Source organism: Myxine glutinosa, chromosome 10 (assembly GCF_964187855.1).
Source record: "Myxine glutinosa chromosome 10, kmMyxGlut1.1, whole genome shotgun sequence".
NCBI lineage: Eukaryota > Metazoa > Chordata > Myxini > Myxiniformes > Myxinidae > Myxine > Myxine glutinosa.
The window spans coordinates 25,176,232-25,202,865 of NC_136270.1; the positions used below are offsets into that span (position 1 = coordinate 25,176,232).

Below are 26,634 nucleotides of genomic sequence, written 5' to 3' on the forward strand. Positions count from 1 at the left end.
TTATTGTTGCAAAATAAAAAGTAAAAATGTGGACAACTACAAAGGCTTGTTTGAACAGCAGTAATAAAATGAATATTTACCTTGTGCAATGTGAGTATAATGTGTACAGTACTGAATACTGAACAGCTGGGTAGTGGATTGCAATATCCTGGTGCACAACTGCGAGGGTGTCACTCAACAGAGAGAACACAGTTGGAGAGAGGGCCCACATCTGATGCAGAGAATGAGAGAGGGGTGGAGGGTTGTAACAAATTAAAAACACAATTATAATCGGATAAAATGCAAGGCTATGTCAAGCCACAAGGCCTAACTCACTGACACAGTGAAAGATGAAAATGACATGTCCGTGCACTTTTGTATACATAATCGAGGCTCGTGAAAGAGCTAATAAAATAAAATAAAAGAGCAGTTCAAAAGAGTTCAAATAAAAGAGCACTGCAGGCATCCACCCCCTCTCCTACGCCCAACTAAATATGCACAAAACTCAAGACACATACAGACATGTGCAGACACACCTCTAACAAATGCTGCAGAGCAAACAGCCTTACCCCAATGATGGAGTTTCTGGCATTTCCTACAGCACTTAGGGCACAAAGGTTGAAAATCATGATGGATTGTGCCTCATCCGGAGAGGGAAACTGTCCCGCAAACACTGGATGGACGATGGCTTTCCAGTGTTCTTCATCCTCAGAAGTACTCTCATCTCTCTCAATTACCTCAAGCAAGGCACTCAGGGCCCAGGCTGTTTCTCCAAGGAGAAGTTTGTACACCGTTTCCAGGATTGGGATATTTTTGAGACCAAGAACAGCTTGGTACAAGGACAAGGCACTGTTCATCACCTAAAAAACAAAAAAATAGTACAAATACAAAGAAATAAATAACTTATGAACGAAAATAGAATTCAATAGTAAGGATCATTATTGGTACTTCTTTGAAACGGTGAAGAAAAAAATAATAATAAACTAGAGAGTTCATAGAACACTACCCCATGCTGTCTTGAGAAACAAGGACATGGCGGGGTCGATGAGCGCAAATTCGATTTGCCGTGATGAGGTAAAATGCCATATTTTGTCCAAGTACTGCTACACGGAAAGGTTTTGAGAGCATCGAAAAGGCAATTTGTGTTCTCGTGTTCAAGTATATAATTCAATGTAAACAGCAGGGAGAATTGCTTTGCAACAAATGTCCCCTACTGGTCACAATGAATGTTCTTGTTGCAAACACTCAGCAATTGTGAGCCATATACAGAACACATTGATTTAGGTAGTGTTACGGATTCGTAACTTCGGTTATTGGGGTTTTCACCCACTTGACGTAGTTCTGATCTTATGTACTATTATTATCTTCAAAAGGTTTATTATTCAGGAACGGTTATCTAAAGTTAAAAAGGCTAACTTTAAATGATACAGGAAACCGAACCGGAAGAGAGGAAGAGAGGAAGAGGGGGAAGCGGCGCGAGCAAAGTCGGAGAAGACGCGTGACGTCAGCGCTCCATAACGAGCAAGGTCTACCGACAGTCGCGAGGGAATTTTGAGTTCCTTGAAAGGACATCCGGCGATAGGAAGTATCGCTGGAGGGGGAGAAATCTGCGTAGTCAGATTTGGGCGCTGTGATTCCGACGAATCCTCACCTCGTCGCATCGGCTCAAGCAGGAGCCGTCGGCCATTTTGAACCCCGCGCTTCGGATACCAACAAAGGTTTTGCCTCACGTCATCTTCACACCAACATCCTACCGTCTGTCGGGGATGTGTGTGTGACCGCTTCGTCTCCAATTACGTTGCGGGTTGCTGAGTGAGCGGTGAAGGTTCGCCTCTGGAGGGCGCCCTTGTACAGTTTGGCGGGGCGATCTCCAAGGCCAACTGTACGCGCTTCGGATATCGACTGGAGAGCGAGATTCGGGCTTCGACCGGATTTCGTTCTATTGACCACTGGAGCGAATCACATACGCCTTGGAAAAGGTTATAGACATTGAGGAGTGTCCTTTCACTCGCTGGCAGCGCAGTGAGTTACCTGACTTTATTAATGGTAAATAGAGTGCACTCTTAATGGCCATTTGTTGTACCGTGATTCCTGTGTATGATTCCTAATACAATTTTGTTCATTTGTAATCATTGGTGTGGTTTCACTATTGATTTTCAACACAGGGTAACATATTTTTCTGCCGGGGCTCCTCTCGGGGTTCGGAGGTTACCGAGACCAGGAGATTGTAGAGGACTCCGTAACAGTAAGCAAAGCTACAGAATAAGTTGCAGTTTCTGTAACATGTCATAACAAAGCCATGTACAGGTATTCCTCTATTTATGCCCAGGATACTTTCCTGGAAAGCCGGGTGTAAATCAAAAAGGCATAAACCGAATGTGGTTTTTTTCAATTAATTTAAATATAAAAATTAAAGGGGTTAAATGGCGTTAAATCAAATGTCACAGGCATAAATTGAAAAGTGTTCCCCAATTCTTCCATGGTGTTATACCAAAAATGCAGAAAATGAATGGGTGTAAATAGAGGAATGTCAGGAACCAAGTTTCAGTTCAATATGTTAAAGGGTAAAGGGAAAAGGGAAAAAGTCTGGAAAATTGACCCATGTAGAATGTGATATTTTCTAAGTCCAAATACGGCAGACCTCCATGAAAAATTTGCGAAACACCCTGAAACTCAAATGTGTTCTGCAACTTGTAATAATAAACACATGCATAATAAAACCATGTTGTTGTTGTTGTTGTTTGTATGCATCAAGTTACAGTTGAATATGTTAAAGGGTATGGGGAAAAGGTATAGAAAACCACAGGTGGGATGGACAGATGGACAGACAGCAAACCTATAGCCCTCAGGTGAAACCGGCAGGGGACAAATAAAATAAAGATTTCAAAAGTCCGAGAAAAAATAAATTCCGGAGGTTTACTGCCATTATTGCAGTGTCTTTAAGACATTACATTAGTTATCCATGCCTGTTTGTGTCCTTTCTAACATCCTTAATAACAGTACTTTTCCTGTTTGGAAAGATTTTCAATTTTGATCGCGACAAATTGCTTGATTATGCGTGATCGGGACAAATTCAGAGCCAAAGTACTGCGAAAGGTTCGTTTTCCGATTCATGTTCAAAATATATCATTCGATTGTAATCAAATTGTTCCTCGATCATAAACAGACGTTTATAGACAGAGAGACAGACAGAAGTGAAACAATTGCTTAACCTCATTTTTCGCTTCGTGTGTGCAGGATTATAAATAACAGGTATGAAGCTGCTGCTCCCATGGGAAAAAACAAAATCCAATCCATCATTAATGTAAACTTCCTGCTCAATGCAAAGAAAATGGTTACAATTGTTTGTGGTAACAATGCATATAGACGATGCAGTGGGTTAACTGAGCGGTCTGAAATGTTGCCCACGTTAGTTTTTTTTGATAATGCTGATTCGCAAGTGCAATTTGATCGAAATTGCTGAACAATAAATAAATAAAATTCAAAAGGGTGATCGTGTACCAGTGACCACAAAACAGCAAGTGAACAAGAAATAAAGTTAATAAGTAAATAAGCAAACAAGCAGCCAAATGGTAATCGAGATGATTTCCTAGTCTTTACCCCAATGCTTCATTGGAAATTGGGGAAGAGCTGATATCTCGACTTCCAGTAAGAAAGTAACGCACACAATAAAGTTGACATTCCCACCAATAAAATTCAAACAATATCTGGGAAAAATGTTTGAAAACCATCATTGTCAAGCATATGATCATAGAGGTTCAATAATCATGGTTATTTATGGTATTTTCAAGGATGTTGCAACACTTGCAGGAAACTTGCCTCAACCTCACATCGGTAACGCAGCTGCAGAAGGTTCGAACTTGGAAGAAATAGTTTCTCCACAAATGGTGCGGGCAGGTTTGTACCGACTTGCTCAACGATCTGAATAATCAAAAACAGGACACATTTTGAAAAGTCAACCAAATATCAAACAAGAATAAAGTCACACTCTTGCCATAAAGCTCGTTGCTGGCAAACTTCATCTGAGCACAAGTGGCAACATTGAAGAATTTTTATTGGTCTAGTACAAGTTTCAGTGCTCACCAAAGCAAGAAAGGAAAGCAGCGACACAATGTACTCTGTAGAACAGCACACACACGCCTGCATTTGCTCCGCAGCAAATGATAGGACTGCCGGGGTGGGTGGTGCTGTCCCAGCATCGAGGCCGACGAGGACAAACCCTACGCAATCATTGGCTGCGGTAAGTAGCTCCTCAGAGAAAGAGGTGCATCGCGCTATTTCAACAGAATTCACAACTCTGTCGAGTACCTGAAGTGGAATGAGATGGAGGCCAATCAGCATGGTGTGTCGGTCGCTTATCAGGCACCATCACACATGGATGGTATTTAATTAGCAACTGCAAAATATAAAATTTCTTGCCTGTACACAATAAAGCAGATTCATTCTCTCTTCACCAAAGCAAAACAATTTTGGAGGTAACAAAAAGGTTTAGGAGACATTTATTTTAAGTACAAGCACAATTTGTCAACAACAGTTCGATAATGATACAATAATATCCTCAATATCAGTCAAAGTGGAATCCGCAGAGTGAAAAAAAACCCTCAAACTTCTTGAACACTTATTGGCTGCAAGTCTTGAATCAGTTTGTTAATGGTTGTAAAACACAAATATGTTTTAAACACCTAGTCTGGTGTGATATTGACAATATTCCAAACAAAATAAACATCTGAAACAGGAGTGGGGGCGAGGGAAATGTCGGCAGAGAATTTGCCTTCTTGAAAGGAAGCCACAAATAAGGGTGTGTGCGTGTCGTTGGTTGTTATCTCCATAATTTGGGTTTTAGAAGGTGGAACGGAGTCCTCCCAGGATTCAAAGTATCCACCCCCTCTTCGGTGAAGGATTGCGATTCATGGGTAAGTTGTGTTGTTCTCAGAGTTTTGTTCCAAGGGCTCTTTTCAGAGTTTTGTTTTGTCACTGAGCCACAGACAGCCTCCAACTGTAGTTCGTTTGTGGTAATGTTCTCAGGGATGTTTAAAAAAAAAAAGATTTATGAAAGGTTCTTCTTTATCATTCCCTGTGCCACAATTATCACTGGTACAATGATGGCGCTCTTCAGCTTCCAGGATCTTTTCACTTCATTCTTGTGGTCTTGGTATTTGGTCATTTTCTTGGTTTCTGCATGATTCAAACCAAAATCGCTGGGTACTGAAATTTCAATCAACAATGCTGTCTTTTCCCTTTTGTTCCTGACAAAAGTCCAGTCGCAATGCTTTGTTTTCTCTGTCCACACTGGATGGGGTCATATGTGAGCATTATATCATTGTTTTCAACGATTGCTTTTAGTTCATGTTTCCATGAGTTTTGTGGAACTGGGATATTGACATTTCTGTAGATGTGCCAGTGGATTTCTCTACCTACCTTGTTGTGCCTTTGGGTGTACAGCTGCTCTGACACGAGTTATTTACATCCTGATAGGAGGTGACTCGTGCCTTCTGTATATACCTTGCAGAACCTTACACTTGTCCGATTGACTCAATCCTGCCATCTTTTTAAAACCATTGGTGTAGTGTCCTTGGTCTTGGGCATTAATAATTATACATTCTCCATTCAAGTTAAGCTGACCTCTCAGCCATTCCAGTGATCCTCCTTTGTCTATCCCCAATCTATCCAACTTTTTTTTTTCCCCTGCTCTTTTGTCTTTCACCCAGTTGCCACTATATGTCTACTGGTATTTCATCTTGTATTTTTCTTTTGTCTTTTTTGCAATCATTGGGGCTGTATTTGTTGCCATTTTGGTATGGTGTGTGACATCTTCTAATCACACCTGGTTTTACACTATTTGAGGCATTTTAGATTCCATTAGGAGTAGGTATTGCCTTATTGTAGTTATATTAAAACAGGTGCTGCTCTTCATTGGCTCTCAGGGTTTTCCCTGCTATACCTAAGGTTGTTGGCTTGGTGGCTGTGATTGTAGCTGCAGACTCGAATGGGGTTGAGGTTGCAGTCGTTGAGGCCGATAGCTTACAGTCTGCAGACTTGTGGGTTGTTGCTTGCCACTTGGATTTTTCAAGCGAGGACTTGGCATTTGCAGCTGCCTATTGCTTCAGAGCCCAAAACAAACTTCTGCTGCAGCCTTGCTGCTTTTCTCTATGATGTATACATCATGGCCTTCAGGTGCCCAGAATAATTTTGTTTCTCCATGGCAAAGGCTTGTTGCATATCCTTCATGGCAGTTATTTGTGTTTATATTCACAACTATTTATTTTAGTTATATTTTATATTCACAGACTTTACCACAGCAACTGCTTCATAGTTCTCAACAGTGACAGCAGTTCTGTCCATTGGCAGAATGTCATCCATCAGGTTGAATGACGACTTGAGCAAAGAACAGGAAATATGGGAAAAACTTCCCATAAACCAAGCAGTGCCTTGACCAGCTTGGCAAGAAAGGGGTACCGAGTATCACCATACAATCTGAACACAATGGGCCAGGAATGTCGGTCGATTCCAGAGTCACAGGCTGGCACTTGCTTGTAGGAGACAATCATGCCAGCAACAACCAAGTCAAAGACGTTAGCTCATGCCTACATGTGTAGAGCACCAAGTGACTACTCTTTGATAACATTTGGTAACTGGATAGAACAACTCCTCACATGACAAATATGTTGAACTCAGGCTGTGGATGAATGGATGTCATGCAATTCAGTCAGCACTTTGTTTTCCAGTGGAAGCTTGCTTATACGGGGAGGAGAGAATATGGCTGCGCCGGGCCTACGAGTTTTGAAGGAAAGGCGGAGAACAGTGGGAGCAATATCATAAACGCCGAAAGCCGAGAAGGAAAGGTAGATGTCAGCATCGGCAACCGCATGACCTCCGAGAGCAAAGAAGAAAGGGTGCAGGGTTGGCGTGGGCAACCACGGCAGCGCCAAGAGCTGAGAAGGAAAGGCGGAGGTTACTATGAGTGACGTTAATGGGCGCAGGGCACAGCTAGCAGCAGGAGATAATTTTGACGTGATAGCGTTGACATGATAGGCAGGTATGGGTGAGGTCAGGTATTGATGACAGAGGGGACATTGGCAGAAAAAAAAAAATCAGCATAGGACTCACAGGGAAGTGCATGAGTACATGAATGGTGACATGCTAGAGTGTGAATGACAGTGTTTGAGGATGTGAATGGAACATGGTGAGGAGGTGGTGGCCCCTCGTGTGAATACTGGATGGCACAGAAATGGTATTATCATCTGTTTAGAGCATTTTGGTCACATTTTGACATATCATTTGTAAGAAGTGCGAGGATGAGTATGAGAAAGGAGTGAAAATGTAATTATTATGTTGGAAGTGTTGTGGTTCAGTGGTGTTAGAAGTCGTGCAGGGGAAAGGACAGTCTGATTAATGCAAGAGAGCCGAGCAGAGGGCTTGTATAAATGCCTAGTGAGCACAAGTTAGGGAAATTGGGCAGCTGAGGGGAAAGATGCAAGCGAATGAAGTGCAAAAGGAGAAAAGTGTAGTGTGAAAAATTTAAAGGGTACCAAGGAATAAACCTGTCTAATAAACCTGTAAAGAGTACCAAGAAAGTGTGCCCTGTCCCAATTTGAACCTGAGTGCAAGTGGCCAGTGTACCAACAGGGGTGTTGTTAGATAGTCTTCATTATTGATTTGGCATTTCTGCTAATGATTATAAAAACAGAGGGTTTACAGAATTTGCAGCATCAAATTGGTTAGCTTTAAGACAACACACTCCTTTCTACCAATCTTGAAAAGGGTTAGTAGCCGCGTCCACTGTTCTCAGGTCTGCACAGAAAGATCGAGTTGGCCATCTTCTTTGACATTACGCCCACAGTGATCACCCGATTTGCCCATCAACTTCACCGTTTGCTATTAACATGATTTTATCATGTCACTGTGTGCTGCCACAAACAATTGCTCCTGCCTTTTGAGCATTTATTGTTTTGCAATGTAGGGTTTGACATTTCCTCCCACTACCCATCCTCATCACAAATATTTGTTTCCCTTGAATGCCAATATGAATGACTAAATCCTGCGCATAAGGATGGATGAGTCTGAAAGCAAATAGTATCTTGGAAGATGGAAATAAGAACATGATCCACACTTATCACACTTGAAATGTTTTGGGATTTAGCAGAGGTTAGATGTAAAAAAGGGAGGGTACATTTTCGTTTCGCTTCTCCTCCCTTGCCCCCCCCCCCCCTCTTCCCCAACGTGACGAGCCTCATAACGAGCTTGGGGCTTGGGTTGCGCGGAACTTGCGGCACAGAGCAAGCGGCCTCCTGGGCATCATGAAGAGGATACAGACGTGATGAGGTTACCGATCAAGAGCAGGCAATAGCTGCAGGCTGGGGATGCAATGATGTACTCAAAGATAAAAGCATACAACAGGTGGAAAAAACAAATATAAATCATAAAACAATGTACCTCCCCAATGTAAGTTGTCGTGATCGGTGCTCCACGGGATGGACTGAAACGATCCCCAATACTCCGAACAACTGTTGTAAATACTCTCAGGAGGGCAGCAAGCTTTGCCAATGAAACATCCAACTGAGGCACCTCCTCATCCAGTGCCTCCCCAGCTGCAGCTTGACGTACATCCTGATAACACAAAAGGTCTTGTTGTAACACAGCTCCTTTCCTATTCCATCTTCAAGCGCTGCATGACGTCATCGCCAGGCACCAAAGGGGTTTTGCGATTTATTTTTGAAATGGATGAAAATAATTTGTAAACTCACAAATCATGTGAAATAAAAAAAATGCTTAGATTTGACGAAAGAATCAAAGTGCTGATCTGATTTTAAACACGATAAAATAAAAAACAAGAAGTTGAGAAAAACTCAGGAAGCAAATGAGAAAAAGAGAAGGAGGAAAAACACAAAGCTTTGAAAATTACTTGAATACATCACAGATGAGTAACGAAATAGAGCTGGGGATTAGAAACCTTCACTGAATTAATCACGCGTGAATTGTGTCGACAACAATGATAAATATAGATCGGGTCCCGCAGATCGGCTCATGAAAGTCAGGGTAGTGTTTCTAAAATAAATAATAATAATTCATTATTTATTTATTTCTCTTATACCTGAATAAACCACCTTTAGAGGCCATTTTTCCCCACAAGCGGGGGTTGGCCTTTTTCGGGAACTGTGGTTGTTGTTGTTTTTCGGTCCCCTTTTTGAAGCAATGTTTTACGGCCGGATGCCCTTCCTGACGCCAACCCTTTTTGCCGCCTTTAACGACAAGCAGGGAATTACCAGTGAACTGGTACTCAATTTGCCGACCTCGGAAGGATGACAGGCTGAGTCAACCCCCCTGGCGTTAATTCAGCGATTGACCGGGATTCGAACCCAGGATCCTAGGATCCTAAGCCGGCACCCTAGCCGCTAGCCCAACACCAGGGTCGACCTTATACCTGAATGAAAAAAAAAATTATACGGTATTTCTCTTATGACAGAAGTTGTGGCTTAGCGGTTGGTGTGCCGGCTTGGGATCCTAGGATCCTGGGTTCGAATCACGGTCGATCGCTGAATTAACGCCAGGGGGGTTGACATAGCCTGTCATCCTTCCGAGGTCGGCAAATTGAGTACCAGCTTGCTGGGATGAATGATCCCGGTGTGTACCCCGATTTAGAATAGGTACACCGTATCCCTGCGCATTGTAAGAGGCGACCAAGGGTTGGCGTCAGGAAGGGCATCCGGCCATAAAAAAAAACATTGCCTCAAAACAGGGAACAATGATTGTCATGGGGCCCGCAAGGCTAACCCCCGCTCAGGCGGGGACAATGGCCTTAAAACGATCATTCATTCATTTAATTCATTCTCTTATGACAGAAATATTTGCCACCACCTTTTAAGGGCATACCTGGAATGTCATGCAAATAAACATTTCTAAAAAAAGTTATAGCACAACAAAAATCATGCGAGGTCTCTGGGCCAGACCCCACGTTATGCCACCAAGGGGTAATGACAAATCCACAGGGGAGGTTAAATTGGTAATGTTCTCTAAAAAGAGACCGGTGGAATTAACAATTCTCAACACGTCCTCCTGCATCAAATTTCCTTGTTAAATGTATTTGTCTCGTATCGAAGTGGTCACAAACTTCACTACGACCAACAGATATTATCAGGCTTTGTATTTTGTTCAGCAGAATCACGTTTTACTTCATGTAATGTAAAGACGGCACTTCAGTATTTCCCGTCAAGTTCGGAGGAGGAAATGGCAATGCAAAACTCCAAAAATGGACGCTATTTCTGTATTTCTTGACAAAGACAAAGACAAAGACAATTATCCTTACTTGCGGACATCTTATCACGGTAACGCGCTTGCAAGCTTTTATACCCGGCCAACTTCGACACGAATCGACACGGTTAAGAAACGAACCAGCATATCGGAATAGCACCTCAATTACCAAATTGCGGCATGCTTTTCTGATGACGAAAATACGGAAACCTCTGTATCTGTCGTTAGAAAAATACTGAGTTCCGTGCTATAAAGAAGGAGTTTCACCCTTGGGAATGTGGTAATATGGGGGTTTTAAAAGCTCGATTAGCCAACGTGAGCCAAAAAAGTTTAGAGGATCCATTATGTCAGGTCCTGTTCATCAAATGGCAATAAGATACAATCAAATAAGATGTCACATTTCCACAGCACAAATGATTTAACAAGAAGACGTCATGCAGAGTATGATAATTGCAATATCCACCCCTCCCCCACAAAAAAGGTTGCCATGGATACATCAAATTGTCCACTTCATTAAGATTATAATTGACGATCTTAATCAAAACTAGGGTCAATCGGATTAAAATTGGTGATTTTTCAGATGAAAATTGATTTTCGAAGTTTGACCTTGAGTTGGATGTTGGATGAGTATGGATGGACTGAAGGAAAAGATGAACAAGTGGAAGGAATGTATGGAGACAAAAGGTCTGAAGGTGAATATAGGAAAGACGAAGGTGATGGCAAGTAGTAAAGCATGTGGTGAGGTGGAAAGAACTGGGAAGTGGCCGTGTGCTGTGTGCAGGAAGGGTGTCGGAGTGAACTCCATTCAATGTACAATGTGTGCTGAGTGGGTTCATCAAAAATGTAGTGGTCTGAGAGGGTCATTAACCAGTGTGGCAGTTACATTCAAATGTAAGGTGTGCACAAAGGGAGCTGCAGATGGAGGAAATGTTGAGTTGGATCTTGGAGACGGCGTGAAGCTGGAAGGTGTGAAAACATTTTGCTACCTCATAGACATGCTGAATGGAGAAGGTGGATCAGACTCGGCAACGGTTACTAGAGTGAGATGTGCATGGAAGAGGTTTCGGGAACTGAGTGGCATGCTGATGAGGAGGGGAGTATCGTTGACGCGGAAGGGGAAGGTGTATGCTGCATGTGTGAGAAGTGTTATGATTTATGGGAGCGAGACATGGGTCATGAATGTAGAGCAGCAACGAAGGCTGGAAAGGGTGAAAATGCGAATGGTTCTGTGGATGTGCTGAGTATTGTTGAGAGAGAGGAAGACAAATGATGAATTGCGAAAGATGATGGGAATAGAGCCTGTGATTGATGCTGTGAAGAGGAACAGGTTGAGATGGTTTGGTCATGTGTTGAGGAAGGATGAAAATGACTGGTTGAGAAGAGTGATGGAAATGAATGCAGAAGGAAGTAGAGGACGGGGAAGACCAAGAAAGACTTGCCTAAAGATGGTGGAACAAGAAATGCGGGCAAGGGGGTTAACAAGGAGAGATGCAGAAAATAGGGCAAAATGGAGAAGATCGTCATGGGGACCGCAAGGCTAACCCCCGCTCCAGCAGGGAAAATGGCCTTAAAATGCATGTTGTGTTGTGTTGTTGACCTTGAGTTGACCTCAACAATAGTTAGCTTCCTTATTTAGTGACTCAATATGCAAATGCTTTTCAATTTTCAAGTCAATCGGATGAAAAATGGCAATTTTAGAAATTTGACCTCGAGATGACCTTGGACCTCAAAATCCATATGATTCTTCCTTATGACCAACTCTATCATCTAGTGAAGTTTCGTGAAGATCAGTTTAAAATTGTGACCTGTAGGCGATTGAAAGACAAACAGAATAACGCACAAGACCAACCAATATAGTTGGAAAATCTTCAATTTTGCAAGTAATGAACATATCAAAGAGTGGAGAGCAAGAAAATAGAGACAGAGCAAATGCTGAACTCCTTTTTCTTTTAATAATAATATTTTTGTAATCCCCATGGATTTGAAAACAGTGATGGCTGAAATGCTAAGGTGGTGAAAAGGCTTGGCCACATACACAAAATGTGCACGTGGTTCCTCTGGCGATACAATAGCATCATTATGCACATGACAGAAATAAATATATAACAGAAGCCGAAGGAAACCTTTTGTTGTCGACCAAAGTAAATGGCGTACAGACCTCAGCATATGCTTCCATGTCCTCTAAAAATTGACTCAGAAGGGTTAAGGAGAATCCCAGATCAGCCACCCAGAACTGCTCCAGACAGTTCAGCCAGCCTGGAAGATTGGGAGCCTTTCAAAATGTGGGCAATGTGCATGGTGATCACTGTTTAACAAGGTAAAGCAAGATGCATCAATCTCAGAAGCGGGAAATAAAATGCCTTAATGAAACTGCAAAGGATCGAAGCTATCTTTAATTGCTACAAAGCAAGAGACACATGTTTCCCTCTAACTGCCTGTTCTTTAAAAAAGGCAATCTGAAAGAAGAAAGTTCACTCCGAACAATTACGACAGGGAATATCCGTGAAATGCCAAACGAGACCAAATCGTCATGGCTGGTGAAGGTGCAGTACAGTTTTCAAATAACATCACCTTTTAACAAATAAAGTAAAGCAAATACAAATTTACCAAACACACAACCAGATAACAAATAAGCTCAACAAACCGAAATGCAATGCTGCCATTATGCTTTCACAAAAAGGGAAAAAAATAGAAGAGAAAAAAAATGTCTAAGTTTCAATGAGTTTTTTTTTATTTATGAAAAATCAAGTCCAAACATTTATGATGCATTTATGCCATCAAACGTTCTTCGTTTGTATGCAGCACAAGAGTGCAGGGTAGGATCATTGGCTGATGGCTTGGGCTGTGCCGCTGATGCAGTGCCCTATGCAGGTTAGGGCAGGAATGTGGAATTTGTTCAGGGTGCCGGCGATAGCTCGCCGACTCTTCGAGAAGGACACAATGGGATGCTTAATATCCACCAACGAATGCTGGGAGATGCGACGCCAGTTTAACGTCAATACAACAGACGGCGCACACACATTGATGAATCACCCTGCCTGTGAAACAGCGGGATGACCGTTTATAGTTGGGTCAGGACCCAAATCCAGGCTGGAGAGCTCAGAGTCGAATGTGCGTACCTCAAGGCCATACAGTCAACCCAATGCCATCAAATGACAAACCATCAAATGGAGTGTATTTCTTAAACAAACACTTACCGGAAACTTTCTTCGTCAAACTCATCTTCTGTGTGTGATCAATGTGCCAGCCTACCAAGATGTCCACAACGTCCTGTTCAAGGCAAACAGAAGCAAAAACATACAGGCTTACAACAGGTGTACCCAACACCACACAATATCACCATCACACATGTACAACAGACAAAATGCTATTATCAAATCAGAAAAAATAATAAAACATGAATACAAGGAGGCATTCAATATATGAGGTAATATAATAATAGATATACAACATAAACATGTAAAAATGTGCAAATAAGGAAGAACTTTATACAGGAAAAAAAACCCATTAATGTTTGTCAGCCATGAATGCTGTGAATGCCACAAGTGCAGATAGTAAACAAAGCACAGCATTTTGTTTTTTTTGCCAAAGACTGTGTATATACACACATATCGAACACCCTAACTTGACAAGGCAGCAGGGCACAGATCGCGTCCCATCACAGCACTTGCTGCAAGACCTGTTAGCAACAAGGTCCAAAAGGGTTAACATGGTCAAACTGAGCCGGTTTCCAATTGCTTCCGCAGATACCAAAATGATGGTTATATATATTGTGTTCAAAGTTACTACGACTCTCTCCTGTTCTTTCCCGTCCCCATTTCCTTCCTCTACCCCCCCCCCCCCCCCCACCCCACCCCACCCCACACTCCTTCCTGGTTGTGCTCAATTGTTGCCCTGTTACACTACTGTTAATATATCTTTGCTCTTCCATGAGCCCCACTCTTGTAGAAAATTTTTTCAAAGTGAATTTTAAAAAAAGAAGGGAAGAGGGAACAAAAAAGGGAGATATGAAAGAGAAAGAACAACAACGTCACTGACATCGACCGATATGCCTCCACCAACATTATCACTGTACATCATTAGACATACTCGCTCCAAGTTTGATTTAAATCCCTTCAGCTGTTCTCAAGAATCACAGTTTTACCTGACATAGTCTGACCTTTGATGCTGAAATCTAACCAGTTCATCTTTGCATCATAAAATATACTCATACCATGTTTCGTCAAAATCCCTTCACCGATTCACAAGTTAACACAGTAACAAATTTTTACTGAACAGGCCCCTCTGACATTTGACCGAATCATCTAATCAGTTCATCTTTACATCATTATACATGCTTGGACCAAGTTGGACTTAGTTCCCTTCATTTCAGCCGTTCTTAAGTTATCGCGGAAACGAAAACCTATAACGGGTGCATGGACGGACACAACCCGAAAACGTAATGCCTCCGGTGACTGTCAGCAAAGGCATAAAGAGGGCAAAAGCAGAAGGGGGTTGGTCAACTTGATGGGCATATCAGCTCATAAATCATGAGTTCAAGATTTTATGTCAACTTGTGTGGAGACAGCCAAGTTCTTGAAATTATCCAAAACAACAAAGCAGAATATATTTATGTGAGTGAGGGATAGGACCACTTACAGTTGGATGCTGTTACTTGGCTGATAATTAACACAAACACTAACACACACTAACACACACACACACACACACACACATACACACACACACACACACACACACACACACACACACACACACACACACACACACACACACACACACACACACACACACACACACACACACACACACACACACACACACACACACACACACACACACACACACACACCACGATTGGCTATTGGCCTTGTTGAAGATAGGATTACATCCCTCCACCACACCTCCACCCAACCAACACCCCACCCACTCCCCCAAAAGATAAGAACTTTGATGAAATTGTAAACTCCTTTAAATAGACAGGACAGCCTTGTTAGGAATCTGCAATAATTTTGTCTAGAAAACATTTTTAAAATGTTTCTTTTGGATACAAAACTACCCAGAAGTATTTAACACTTCTTAATCAGAATCTGACAAAAATTCTCTCAGGTCTCTGTAAAGACAAAATGATAAAACTAGAGATTGGCAGACCCGGAAGCTTGAACTGAACACGTGTGGGTAGCTGCGTGCCAGCAAGAGCATGCAGGACACGCACTGGTTCAACAGCTCTGGAGAATCCACATTCTCCAGCAAGCTCTGGAGATTCCTCATCACCAACTGTGATAAGACATACATTGACCAAACAAGGGTTATATTCCTCCACTCGCATATATACATACATATACAGTGCATTCAGAAAGTATTCAGACCCCTTCACTTTTTTTCACATTTTGTTATGTTGCAGCTTTATGCTGAAATCGTTTAAATTCATTTTTTCCCTCATCAATCAACACTCAATACCCCGTAATGACAAAGAGAAAACAGGATTTTAGAAAGTTTTGCAAATTTATTAAAAAGAAAAAATTGAAATATCACATTGACACAAGTATTCATACCCTATGCCATGACACTTGAAATTTAGCTCAGGTGCCTCCCATTTCTCTTGATCATCTTTGAGATGTTTCTACACCTTGATTGGAGTCCACCTGTGGTAAATTCAATTGATTGGACATGATTGAAAGGCACACACCTGTCTATATAAGGTCTCACAGCTGACTGCATATCAGAGCAAAAACCAAGCCATGAGGTCGAAGGAACTGTCTGTAGAGCTCAGAAACAGGATTGTGTCGAGGCACAGATCTGGGGAAGCCTACAAAAAAATTTCTGCTGCATTGAAGGTTCCCAAGAGCACAGTGGCCTCCATAATTCTTAAATGGAAGAAGTTTGGAACAATCAGGACTCTTCCGAGAGCTGGCCGCCCGGCCAAGCTGAGCAATCAGGGGAGAAGGGCCTTGGTAAGAGAGGTGACCAAGAACCCGATGGTCACTCTGGCTGAGCTCGAGATCCTGTGTGGAGATGGGAGAAACTTCCAGAAGGACAACCATCACTGCAACACTCCACCGATCTGGGCTTTATGGCAGAGTGGCCAGACGGAAGCCTCTCCTCAGTGAAAGACATATGAAAGCCCACAGAATCTTGTTTCTCATAGTCTGAGAGTCCTTTCGGTGCTTTTTTGCAAACTCCAAGCAGGCTTTCATCGTGAAAATTTTATTTTTGCGCCTGAGAAAAAAACCCGAATTTGCGGGACACGGCTACGAATAGAAAGAAAGAAACCGTGAATTGGAGGGACACTTTTCTGCAACTAGAGAAACAGGTCGCATTTTATCAACCACAAATATGTGGAACCTACGAATAGCGAAACCGCAAATAGCTGCTGTGGAGCCTCAATTTAGTATGCAAAAACATAAACCCCAAAAAAATATAAAAAACTTTTTAATTTTTAAAAAATAAAAAGGTTTCAAAAAAGTTTTTGCAAGCTTTCCAATGCAGGTGAACATTGTGCAAAGATAACCAACTGGCGAAAGCATGTATTCAACATTACGTCAAAAGAAAACTGACCGGCATGCTGCTGGTCAACACTTTTTCATCAGCTGTCGTCTCCAGGGCTTTGTAAAGAGCAGTCAGATAAAGGGCTCTGAGGCCCTCCTTCATTGTCGAATTCAGCTTGGTGAAAATCCAAGCAAATGGGCGGCTCGCATCAGAGCCAAGTGCAGAACACAGTAGGCCAAGGCATGTGGCTGCTTCTTGGCGCAACTCGTACAACAGCTTGCTACTATAAAAAATGAGGGAGGTTGCAGGGTGTTGAGGAGGGCAAAAGACAATCCAGATTTCTTTCACAATAAAAATTAGTTTGTGATAACAGGCTGACCATAAAACAGACATTTTAAACATGTAAAGAGGGACTGCAGTGTTGAAAAATGTTCAAAAATAATTAGTTTTCTGCAAGTTGCCAATATGTGTTGAAACGGGAAAAACTAGCAGAGCAATCATTCCAATAGTTCAAGCAGGTGATACGCCAGAAGCATCGTCTGTAAATACAATCCATCATGCAGTGGATTTTGCTACCTTTTGCTATTTTGCTACCTCGGAGACATGCTGAATGGAGAAGGTGGATCAGACTCGGCAACGGTTGCTCGAGTGAGATGTGCATGGAAGAAGTTTCGGGAACTGAGTGGCGTGCTGATGAGGAGGAGAGTGTCGCTGAAGCTGAAGGGAAAGGTGTATGCTGCATGTGTGAGAAGTGTTATGATTTATGGGAGCGAGACATGGGTAATGAACGTAGAGCAGCAACGAAGGCTGGAAAGGGTGGAAATGCGAATGGTTCGATGGATGTGCGGAGTATCGTTGAGAGAGAGGAGGACAAATGATGAATTGCGAAAGATGATGGGAATATTGCCTGTGATTGATGCTGTGAAGAGGAACAGGTTGAGATGGTTTGGTCATGTATTGAGGAAGGATGAAAGTGACTGGTTGAGAAGAGTGATGGAAGTTAATGTAGAAGGAAGTAGAGGACGGGGAAGACCGAGAAAGACTTGGCTAAAGATGGTGGAAGAAGAAATGCGGGCAAGGGGGTTAACAAGGAGAGATGCAGAAAATAGGGCAAAATGGAGAAGATTGTCATGGGGACCGCAAGGCTAACCCCCGCTCTAGCAGGGAAAATTGCCTTAAAATGCATGTTGTATGCAGTGGAATGTGATACAACCGAATGATCGTTGTGACCCCCTCAGTTCGTTAGGCTTTCAATGTTTTTGACAGACACCATCCTCAGGTGTGCCCCCGCGGTGAGCAGGTGGGTGAACCCCCGCGATGGGGGCAGGGGACCCACCAGGTCCACGTGGACGTGGTCGAAACGCCGTGCAGGCACGGTGAAAGGTGCTAGCGGGGCCTGGGTGTGGCGGTGGACCTTGGCCCGCTGGCAGGCCGTGCAGGCGTTGGCCCAGTCGCGGACGTTCCGTCGAAGGCCGTGCCAGACGAAACGCGCTGACACCAGCTTCTGAGAAGCTTTCCGGCTAGGGTGCCGGCTTAGGATCCTAGGATCCTGGGTTCGAATCTCGGTCGATCGCCGAATTAATGCCAGGGGGGTTGACTCAGCCTGTCATCCTTCCGAGGTCGGCTAATTGAGTACCAGTTCACTGGTAATTCCCTGTTTGTCGTTGAAGGCGGCAAAAAGGGTTGGCGTCAGGAAGGGCATCCGGCCGTAAAACATTGCTTCAAAAAGGGGACCAAAAAACAACAACTACCACGGTCCCCGAAAAGGCCAACCCCCGCTTTGCGGGGAAAAATGGCCTCTAAACGGTGGTTTCTGCAGTGGGTAAACAGTACATTGGGAAGAACACAGCACAGAGACAGGGCACAAACAGAACATTCCTGGCAATGGCACTGTGCAAACACAGTGGACACGACAGACCAAAACCAAACGCACGTCACTCAGCAGAGTTGCAGAGCACACACGTGAAATTAATTTACAAGTACTCAAGTCATACACAAAGCACACGAGACTTGTTTTTTGCACGACTTTGATGAACTCGTGCACCCGTTGTTGGTCCTTCAAACAAAATCTTCATTTGTCTTCATGACCTTGTAGCATACCTGCATGCTGTCGTTCTTGGGTATTAGCTTGCCTTTCATCAAACCGAAATATGCTTGGGCCGGGGGGGGGGGGGGGGGAGCGAGGGGGACTACGTTCATTATTATTATTGCCAAACAATACAAGTTAATATCATCACCTCTCTGCCACTGAATCCTTCCTCTTTAGAATCCTGATCTTTAATCCTTCCTCTTCACCAATGGCTTGATCTCTGATCATCAATTTGGATTCAGACCAAGACACTTTACTCTGGACATGCTGCTTCTGCTGTCTCAACAACGGATGGAGGTCCTCAACGTCAAACAGGAAATTAGAGCCGTCTCCCTTGACTTATCACGTGCCTTCGATACGGTCTGGCATCCCGCTCTGCTCACCAAACTCTCCTCCGATGGTATCCGTGGAAATATCCACGGATGGCTTGTGGACTTCCCCTCTGGTCGAAATCAACGTGTGGCCCTGAATGGATTTCTCTCATCTCCCCTTCCTGTTCAGGCTGCAGTTCCCCAAGGCAGTGTTCTGGGCCCTGTGCTTTTTCTGGTCTTCATCAATGATCTCTCCGACTCTGGAAAATCTTCTCTGTCTCTTTGCTGATGACTCCGCTCTATGCCGCTCCATACCTCATCCCTCAGATCGGCAGTCTACAGCCTCCTCACTGCAGACCTGGACAAAATCACAGACTGGTCAAACAAGTGGAAAAATGTCTTCCAATCCTGACAAATCTCACACTCGCACTATGTCTCTCCGAAAAGACTGTCTAGACAACCCTCCCAACTACTTTCTCAACAATCCTCTCCAAGAATTCTGTCACTCAAGCTCTTGGGCCTCACAATCTTCCAAGATCTTTCCTGGGAAAACCACATTTTCAAGGTGGCCTCCAAAGCCAGTCGCCGACTGGGCGTCCTCCGTTGTGCGAAGTCCCTCCTTGGCACACCTGAGCTCCTCACCACATACAAGGCTTTCATCCACAGCTCAATGGAATACTGCTCTCCCCTCTGGGCTGGTGCTCCTGCCTCACACCTAGCTGGGCTTCATGCTGTTGAAACCAAAGTTTTCAGAATCAATGGAATGTCCCGCGATGAAGCTAACTCTCCCAACGTGTGTCCATGAAGCCAACTCTGAGGGGCCTTTCACTCACTCACCGCAGGCAGATTGGTGGTCTTTCTGTCTTCTACCGACTCCTCTTTGGCCTAGCCCCCCCCCCCCCCAAGCCCTGCCTGTGCTCTGTCCCCCAAATACTCCTACAGGTCGCACAAGATCTGCTGCCAGCAACCCTCTTCTGGTGAAACTGCCAAAATCAAGACTCTCTGCTCACCTTCACTCTCTCATTCCTCTTTTCTCCCACCTCTGGAACAAACTCCCTCACTCTCTTAAATCCCATTCCTCCTTCCAGGTCATTAAAACAGCTGTTCACCACCATCTCTTGTCTTCCCCCATCCAAAACCTTGATCTTTTCAACCCCCGTTAATTCACCACAGATCCACTTTTCTAAATTACCGACTTCTTTCCTGGAAGTCCTAGCTGTGTCCATGTGGTTTTTACCTCTCCCACCCCCACCCCCTTCCCACGCCTCCTCCCCCCACCAAGCCCTCTCCCTCCCACAGATCTCCCGATGTCCCTGCTCTCAAACGTTGTACTTGTGTGCTTCCCCATCTCGTCTCCCGCTCCCTTTATTATGTCGTATGTGCCCGTTTTTCTTTTTGTTACACGAGCCTCGATGATGTATACAACAACAACAACAACAACAACAACAACAACAACAGGCATTTTAAAGGCCATTTTCCCTGCAAGAGCGGGGGTTAGCCTTGCGGTCCCCATGACAATCTTCTCCACTTTGCCCTATTTTCTGCATCTCCCCTTGTTAACCCCCTGGCCCGCATTTCTTCTTCGACCATCTTTAGCCAATTCTTTCTCAGTCTTCCCCGTCCTCTACTTCCTTCCACATTCATTTCCATCACTCTTCTCAACCAGTCACTTTCATCCTTCCTCAACACATGACTCGATGATGTATACAAAAAAAAGAAAAGAAAAAAAAATAGGCAGATGGATGTTTTGTTTTCACCCCTGTCTGTCTGTTTGTGAAGATAGCTCTAAAAGTTGTGGACGGATTCGGACGAAATTCTGCGGAGGTAGCGTTTATGACAAGGACAAAATTATTACATTTTGGTGAACATCTGGATACAGATCCGGCTCGTATAATTTTTTAACCGATTCTTCACCATTGGGAGATATGGCCAAAAACGATATATAGCAGGATATCTCAAAACTTTGTGGATGGATTTGGACGAAACCTGGTGGACAGGTTGTGTGTGTGACAAGGACTAATCGATTCGATTTTCGAATAATATTTATGGGTAGCTCATGGTCATCAAAGTTTCCCCATATGGGCTTACACTAACGTCTTAAAATACCATGGACACTGAAACAGTTTCTGATTGACGCATACTTTTACAGGAATTGTAAGTTGAGTTAGGAATACCCTGCATGCCTTGTTGACGTTTTATGAAGGAAAATATGTTTTGAGGGGTCTATGCAGTATGCATTGTACCCTGTAGAGTAGGCTGGCCGGAGCATGTGTGTTAATTGAACAAGGACTGGGCACCGAACTGCTATTTCTTGCTTGTCGCCACCACATACTTGAAATTGTGATTGGAGCAGTGTTTGTGAGCTGCATGGGGCCCTCCTCTGGACCAGAGATCTTAATCTTCAAACGATTCCAGGCTCGCTGGGAATTTCTGGATCAGGATAACTTTGATAATGCAACCACAGATGAATTGGTTAGTGAATCCCTTTCTGATATCAAGGATGATGTTCTGCTTTTCGTTGGGAGTCAGCTTGCTGAAATCCGGCCAAGAGATGATTATCGGGAATTATTGGAACTGTGTGTAATCTTTCTGGGTGGAGTTCCTGCAAAAGGAGTCCGGTTCATGGCCCCAAGACCCCTGCACCACGCCCGTTGGATGTCAAAGGTCATCTATAGCCTGAAGGTTTGGATGTTCAGAAGTCAGTTCAAACTCACTCGCAAAGAGCAGAAAGGACTGAGAGACATTGCCATCTTCACCATCCGTATTTACATCAGAGCATGGATGACAGCTCCTCTTGCGGCTTCTGCCCCAAACAGTGATTTGCTTCTTCTAAAATATCTGGTGCAGTACAATGATGTAAACCAAGCAATTTCGAAGGCAGCAACCATGAAACTAGCAGGCCATCTGTGGTACTTATCAGAGAAACTGATTGGTCTTGCATTTTTTGACAAGAATGTGCCTGCAGCGGTGAAACAACAAATGATCCTCGCACTGGAGAATGAAGAATTTGGATTTGGAGAATTTGTCCATCGTTATAATCTGATGAAGTCTACCAATAGGTCCTGTGTGTTACTTGTGCAAGAACTCCACAATGAGCCTTGTAACGATGTAAAATAAAATAGAAAAGATAGAAGGAAAAGTCAGCATAAAATAAAAACCATTCTCCATCTCTTCTTTCTTCATAAAAACCCAATGAACAAAGTCTTACCTCTCAAGAAAAATTTCTTCAATAACACGAAGAATGCCGTCTAAATTCTTGGAAAGGATCTGTGAAAAAAAAAAAAAGAAGATTTTTTTTAAGATCAGAAAATGCACATTATAGTTTAGCATTAATGACAAAACAGTCAAAAGGCAAATTTTTCCAACCTATATGTGAAACTACAATGGCACGTGGTAGGGCACATACCTCCGCCAGGCTGAAAAGTTTACGTTTTGTATCCCACCGATAGGCTCGATCTGGATCCAGACATGAACCAAAATGTAATGGTTTTGTTCTGGTCACCGAACCAACTCGTCAATCTAGTTTCGTCATAATCCGTCCACAACATTTAGAAATACCATGCTATAATCGTTTTTACTCCCAAACTCTCAATGATGAACAATCATTAAAAAAAAAAAAAATCCTCGTATCTGCATCCAGGTTCGGATAATCACCCAAATTGATTCCATGCCTCATCATCACACACCCAACTTGTCCACCAAATTTCGTCAGAATTAGAGCACAACTTTTTGATATATCGTAATTTATATATATATATATATATCGTTTTTTTCCCCCCCTATCTCTCAATGGTGAAGATTCACAAAAAATTCTCGGATCCCCCAAATTCCAGATCTTCACCAAAATCAAATATTTTCGTCCTTGCACTTAACCAACCCCTGCAACAAATTTCGGCCAAATACGTCCAAATCTTGGATTTTGACGTGGCGACCCAATTTTCCATAGCGTTCTTCCTTATGCCTAGATACACCCACACACCAGATTAGAAGTTGGTACTTCGCTTATTTTTCAAGATATTCCACGCACAAGGTTCAGACATACATGGCATCAGACATACATGGCGGCGGCCATTTTGGATTTTGACGTGGGTTGCACCCACACACCAAATTCGAATGCGGTCCTTCGCTTACGCATACACGGACGGAGGGGAAAACCATAGTCCCCCTTTCGCTCCGCGGTGCGTCGGGGAACAATTAAAACTTTGTGCAGGTATGTATAATGATGTAAACATTAACTGATAAATTTTGGGGTCGAGGTCAAAGGTCAGAGGTCATGACAGGTAAAATGTGAACTTGAGAACAGCTGAATGGATTTAAATCAAACTTGGTACAAGTATTATAATGATGTACTAATATGGGCGGAGGCATATCGGTCGACGTCGTGACGTCGAAGTGTGTCGTTCTAGTTTCACCTTTTTTACACATCGCAACCCACAACTTCCAAGTGAAAAACAAATTCTACAACTGTCATAAAATAAAAAATACAAAACTGGATTATCTTGGTTGGACAAGTGTCCACCCACCTTATAAAAGCAATAGCAAATTATCTCAGGTGCAAGCAATCACCTTCAAGATCACACACCAAGTTAATTGGCCTCCACCTGTGTTGAATTGAAGTGTGATTATTTCAGCATAAAATCAGCTGTTCCTGTCAGTTTTCTCTGCTGCATAGTGCATTTCACAGCAAAGACAACCATGAGCACCAAGGCGTTTTCAAAAGACCTCCGGGATACAGTTGTGGAAAGGCACAGATCAGGGGATGGGTATAAAAATATATTTCAAAGGCCTTGAATATCCCTTGGAGCACAGTCAAGACAATAATGAAAAAGTGGAAGGCGTATGGTACCACCAAAACCTATATCAGGCAGTCCCGCCAAACTGAATGACGATGCAAGGAGACTGATCAGAGGCTAATGGCAACTTTGAAAGAGCTACAGGGCTTGGGGGCAAAGATTGGTCACTGTGTGCACGTCACACCAATATCCCAAGCACTCCACAAGTCTGGCCTGTACGGTAGGGTGGCAAAAAAGAAGCCATAACTCAAAAAAGCCCACCTTTAGTCTCATTTGAGGTATACAAATTTTTTTTTCATAAACTCCGAAGAATATGAATCCATGTGACAAAAGTTTTGTGGTCTGACGAAATAAATATTGAACGTTTTGGCCTGAATGCATAACGTTACTTTTGGCGCAAACCCAATAAAGCACATCACCCAAAGAACACCATATCCCTACTGTGAAGTATGGTGGTGGCAGCATCATGTTACGGGGATGTTTCTCATCAGCAGAGACTGGGGCACTTGTCAGGATAGAAGGGAAAATGGATGGAGCAAAACACAGAAAAATCCCAGAGGAAAACCTGCTGCCCAATGGAAGAAAGCTGAAATTGGGACAGAAGTTCACCTTTGAGCATGACAACAACCCGAAGCACACAGCCAAAGCTACACTGGAGGGGATAAGGAACAAAAAGATAAATGTCATGATGTCAGCATCATGTCACAGGGTTAGTGTGCTTCTTTAGTTAAATTTAATGTTCCTGACTGCAAACCTCCTAATTGTTGCTGAGCAGGGCAAAGACAATGTGTCAGTGTGGCAGGCTACACTTATTGCTAACAGGTTGTGCAGCAATTGCTGAGGTGAGACTCAATATGTGCCTTGCTTCCTGGTCAAGTTAGAGAGTTCAACGTGTGTGTGTGTGTGTGTGTGTGTGTGTGTGTGTGTGTGTGTGTGTGTGTGTGTGTGTGTGTGTGTGTGTGTGTGTGTGTGTGTGTGTGTGTGTGTGTGTGTGTATATTTGTTTTTGTTTTTTTGTGTGCGGCTTCCGTGTCTGTCACACGTTATTCTAAAAGGATAATAAACTATGTCACTATTCTGCTGTCATAGGATAATAAGAATGTCACCGTTGCATCAAACTCATAATCCTGTTTCTTCTTCTTCAATGCGGAAAGATGGTCTTTTTGAAACGGTCGTTTTTATGTTTAAATGGACACTAACTTTTGTTCCAAGTAAATAGATTATTAGCTTTCCAACCATGTGAATCAATTATTAGTTTTGTAACGGTAACATTTGTATTATTGTTAATGTGAGGGGTACACACACGGACAGATGCTTCTCTTTTTAGTAATAGAAGATGCAAGAAGCCTGAGAAAAATTAAATATTTCTGCATTTACCTGACTATTATCGGCTTGCTGGACGAAATCGCACAACTGCTTGATGGTTCCGAGACGACGCTCCCGGTCATCCTCACGTGCTGCTCTCCGTAGAAGGTGGCTCAGGCGCACTTCCTCTGTGTAGGCTCCTCGCTCTGTGCCGGTGGAGAGCGTCAGATGGGGAGGAGATGCGGAGAAATAACAATATTCTGAGTGAGTTTATAAATCCAATTTTCATTTTAATGCATTCCAATTTTGCTTTAATATCTGCTGCTGTTGTTGGATTGTCTGCCTGAGGGCAGGATGTGTGCAACTGAAGCAGTCTAGTGGCAAGAATTACACTGGGCACTTTGCCATTGCCTTCCTGGATGTTGTCAGAATTTTACCAGGGTACCAGCCTACGAGCCAACTTGTCGTGAAAGACACCGATATCCTTCATGTTGACCAACCACTAGTGTTCACAGATAGCTCTGTGATTACATTCCCATCCGATAGACCAGTGCTTCACAACTAGTGTGCCATAGCACACTGGCGTGTCGTGACGAAGTTCCTAATGTGCCGCGGTACTTTTGTAATTCATGAAAAATAAAGAACATCAATGGAGCAGCATGACTGGGTTCGTGATCCTTTCGCTTTATCTGCAGAGGCATCAGTCAAGGAGCTTTCTCTGAAGGTGCAAGAGGAATTTATGGACCTAAGGAGCAACCACACTCTCAAACTTGAGTTCAGCGAGATACCTCTGGATGCATTTTGGCTGCAGTTGAAACAAGCGTTACGCCTAGGTCCCCCGTCGGGGAAGTGATGTGAGTCGACAAAGTGGAAGACACAGAAAACATGCTATGATATGATATTTCGCTCACAAGGTTCAGACATACATGGTGGCGGCCATCTTGGATTTTGACGTGGCGACCCAATTTTCAATAGCGTTCTTCCTTATGCCGAGATACACCCACACACCAAATTAGAAGTTGGTACTTCGCTTATTTTTCGAGATATTTCGTTCACAAGGTTCAGACATATATATGGTGGCGGCCATCTTGGATTTTGACGTGGCGACCCAATTTTCAATAGCGTTCTTCCTTATGCCGAGGTACACCCACACACCAAATTAGACGTTGGTACTTCGCTTATTTTTCAAGATATTCATCTCACAAGGTTCAGACATACATGGCGGCGGCCATCTTGGATTTTGACGTGGCGACCCAATTTTCAATAGCGGTCGTCCTGATGCCGAGATACACCCACACACCAAATTAGAAGTTGGTACTTCGCTTATTTTTCCAAGATATTCATCTCACAAGGTTCAGACATACATGGCGGAAGCCACGTTGGATTTTGACGTGGCGAACCAATTTTAAACAGCGTTCTTG

General features: G+C 43.3%; 1 protein-coding gene across 1 annotated transcript in view; it reads right to left on the reverse strand.

The window, feature by feature from the left end:
• SMG1 (SMG1 nonsense mediated mRNA decay associated PI3K related kinase) overlaps positions 1–26,634 on the reverse strand; it is a 302,694-nt gene that overhangs the window by 255,264 nt on the left and 20,796 nt on the right. Inside the window, exons 4-14 of the mRNA XM_068125825.2 lie at positions 25,286–25,419; positions 22,325–22,383; positions 16,786–16,999; positions 15,379–15,504; positions 13,425–13,497; positions 12,386–12,483; positions 8,413–8,586; positions 4,063–4,287; positions 3,799–3,900; positions 549–839; positions 81–211 (exon numbers count right to left, since the gene is read on the reverse strand). Of these exons, the coding sequence (XP_067981926.2) occupies positions 81–211; positions 549–839; positions 3,799–3,900; positions 4,063–4,287; positions 8,413–8,586; positions 12,386–12,483; positions 13,425–13,497; positions 15,379–15,504; positions 16,786–16,999; positions 22,325–22,383; positions 25,286–25,419 (1,627 nt within the window). The remainder of the gene's footprint in view (positions 1–80; positions 212–548; positions 840–3,798; positions 3,901–4,062; positions 4,288–8,412; positions 8,587–12,385; positions 12,484–13,424; positions 13,498–15,378; positions 15,505–16,785; positions 17,000–22,324; positions 22,384–25,285; positions 25,420–26,634) is intronic.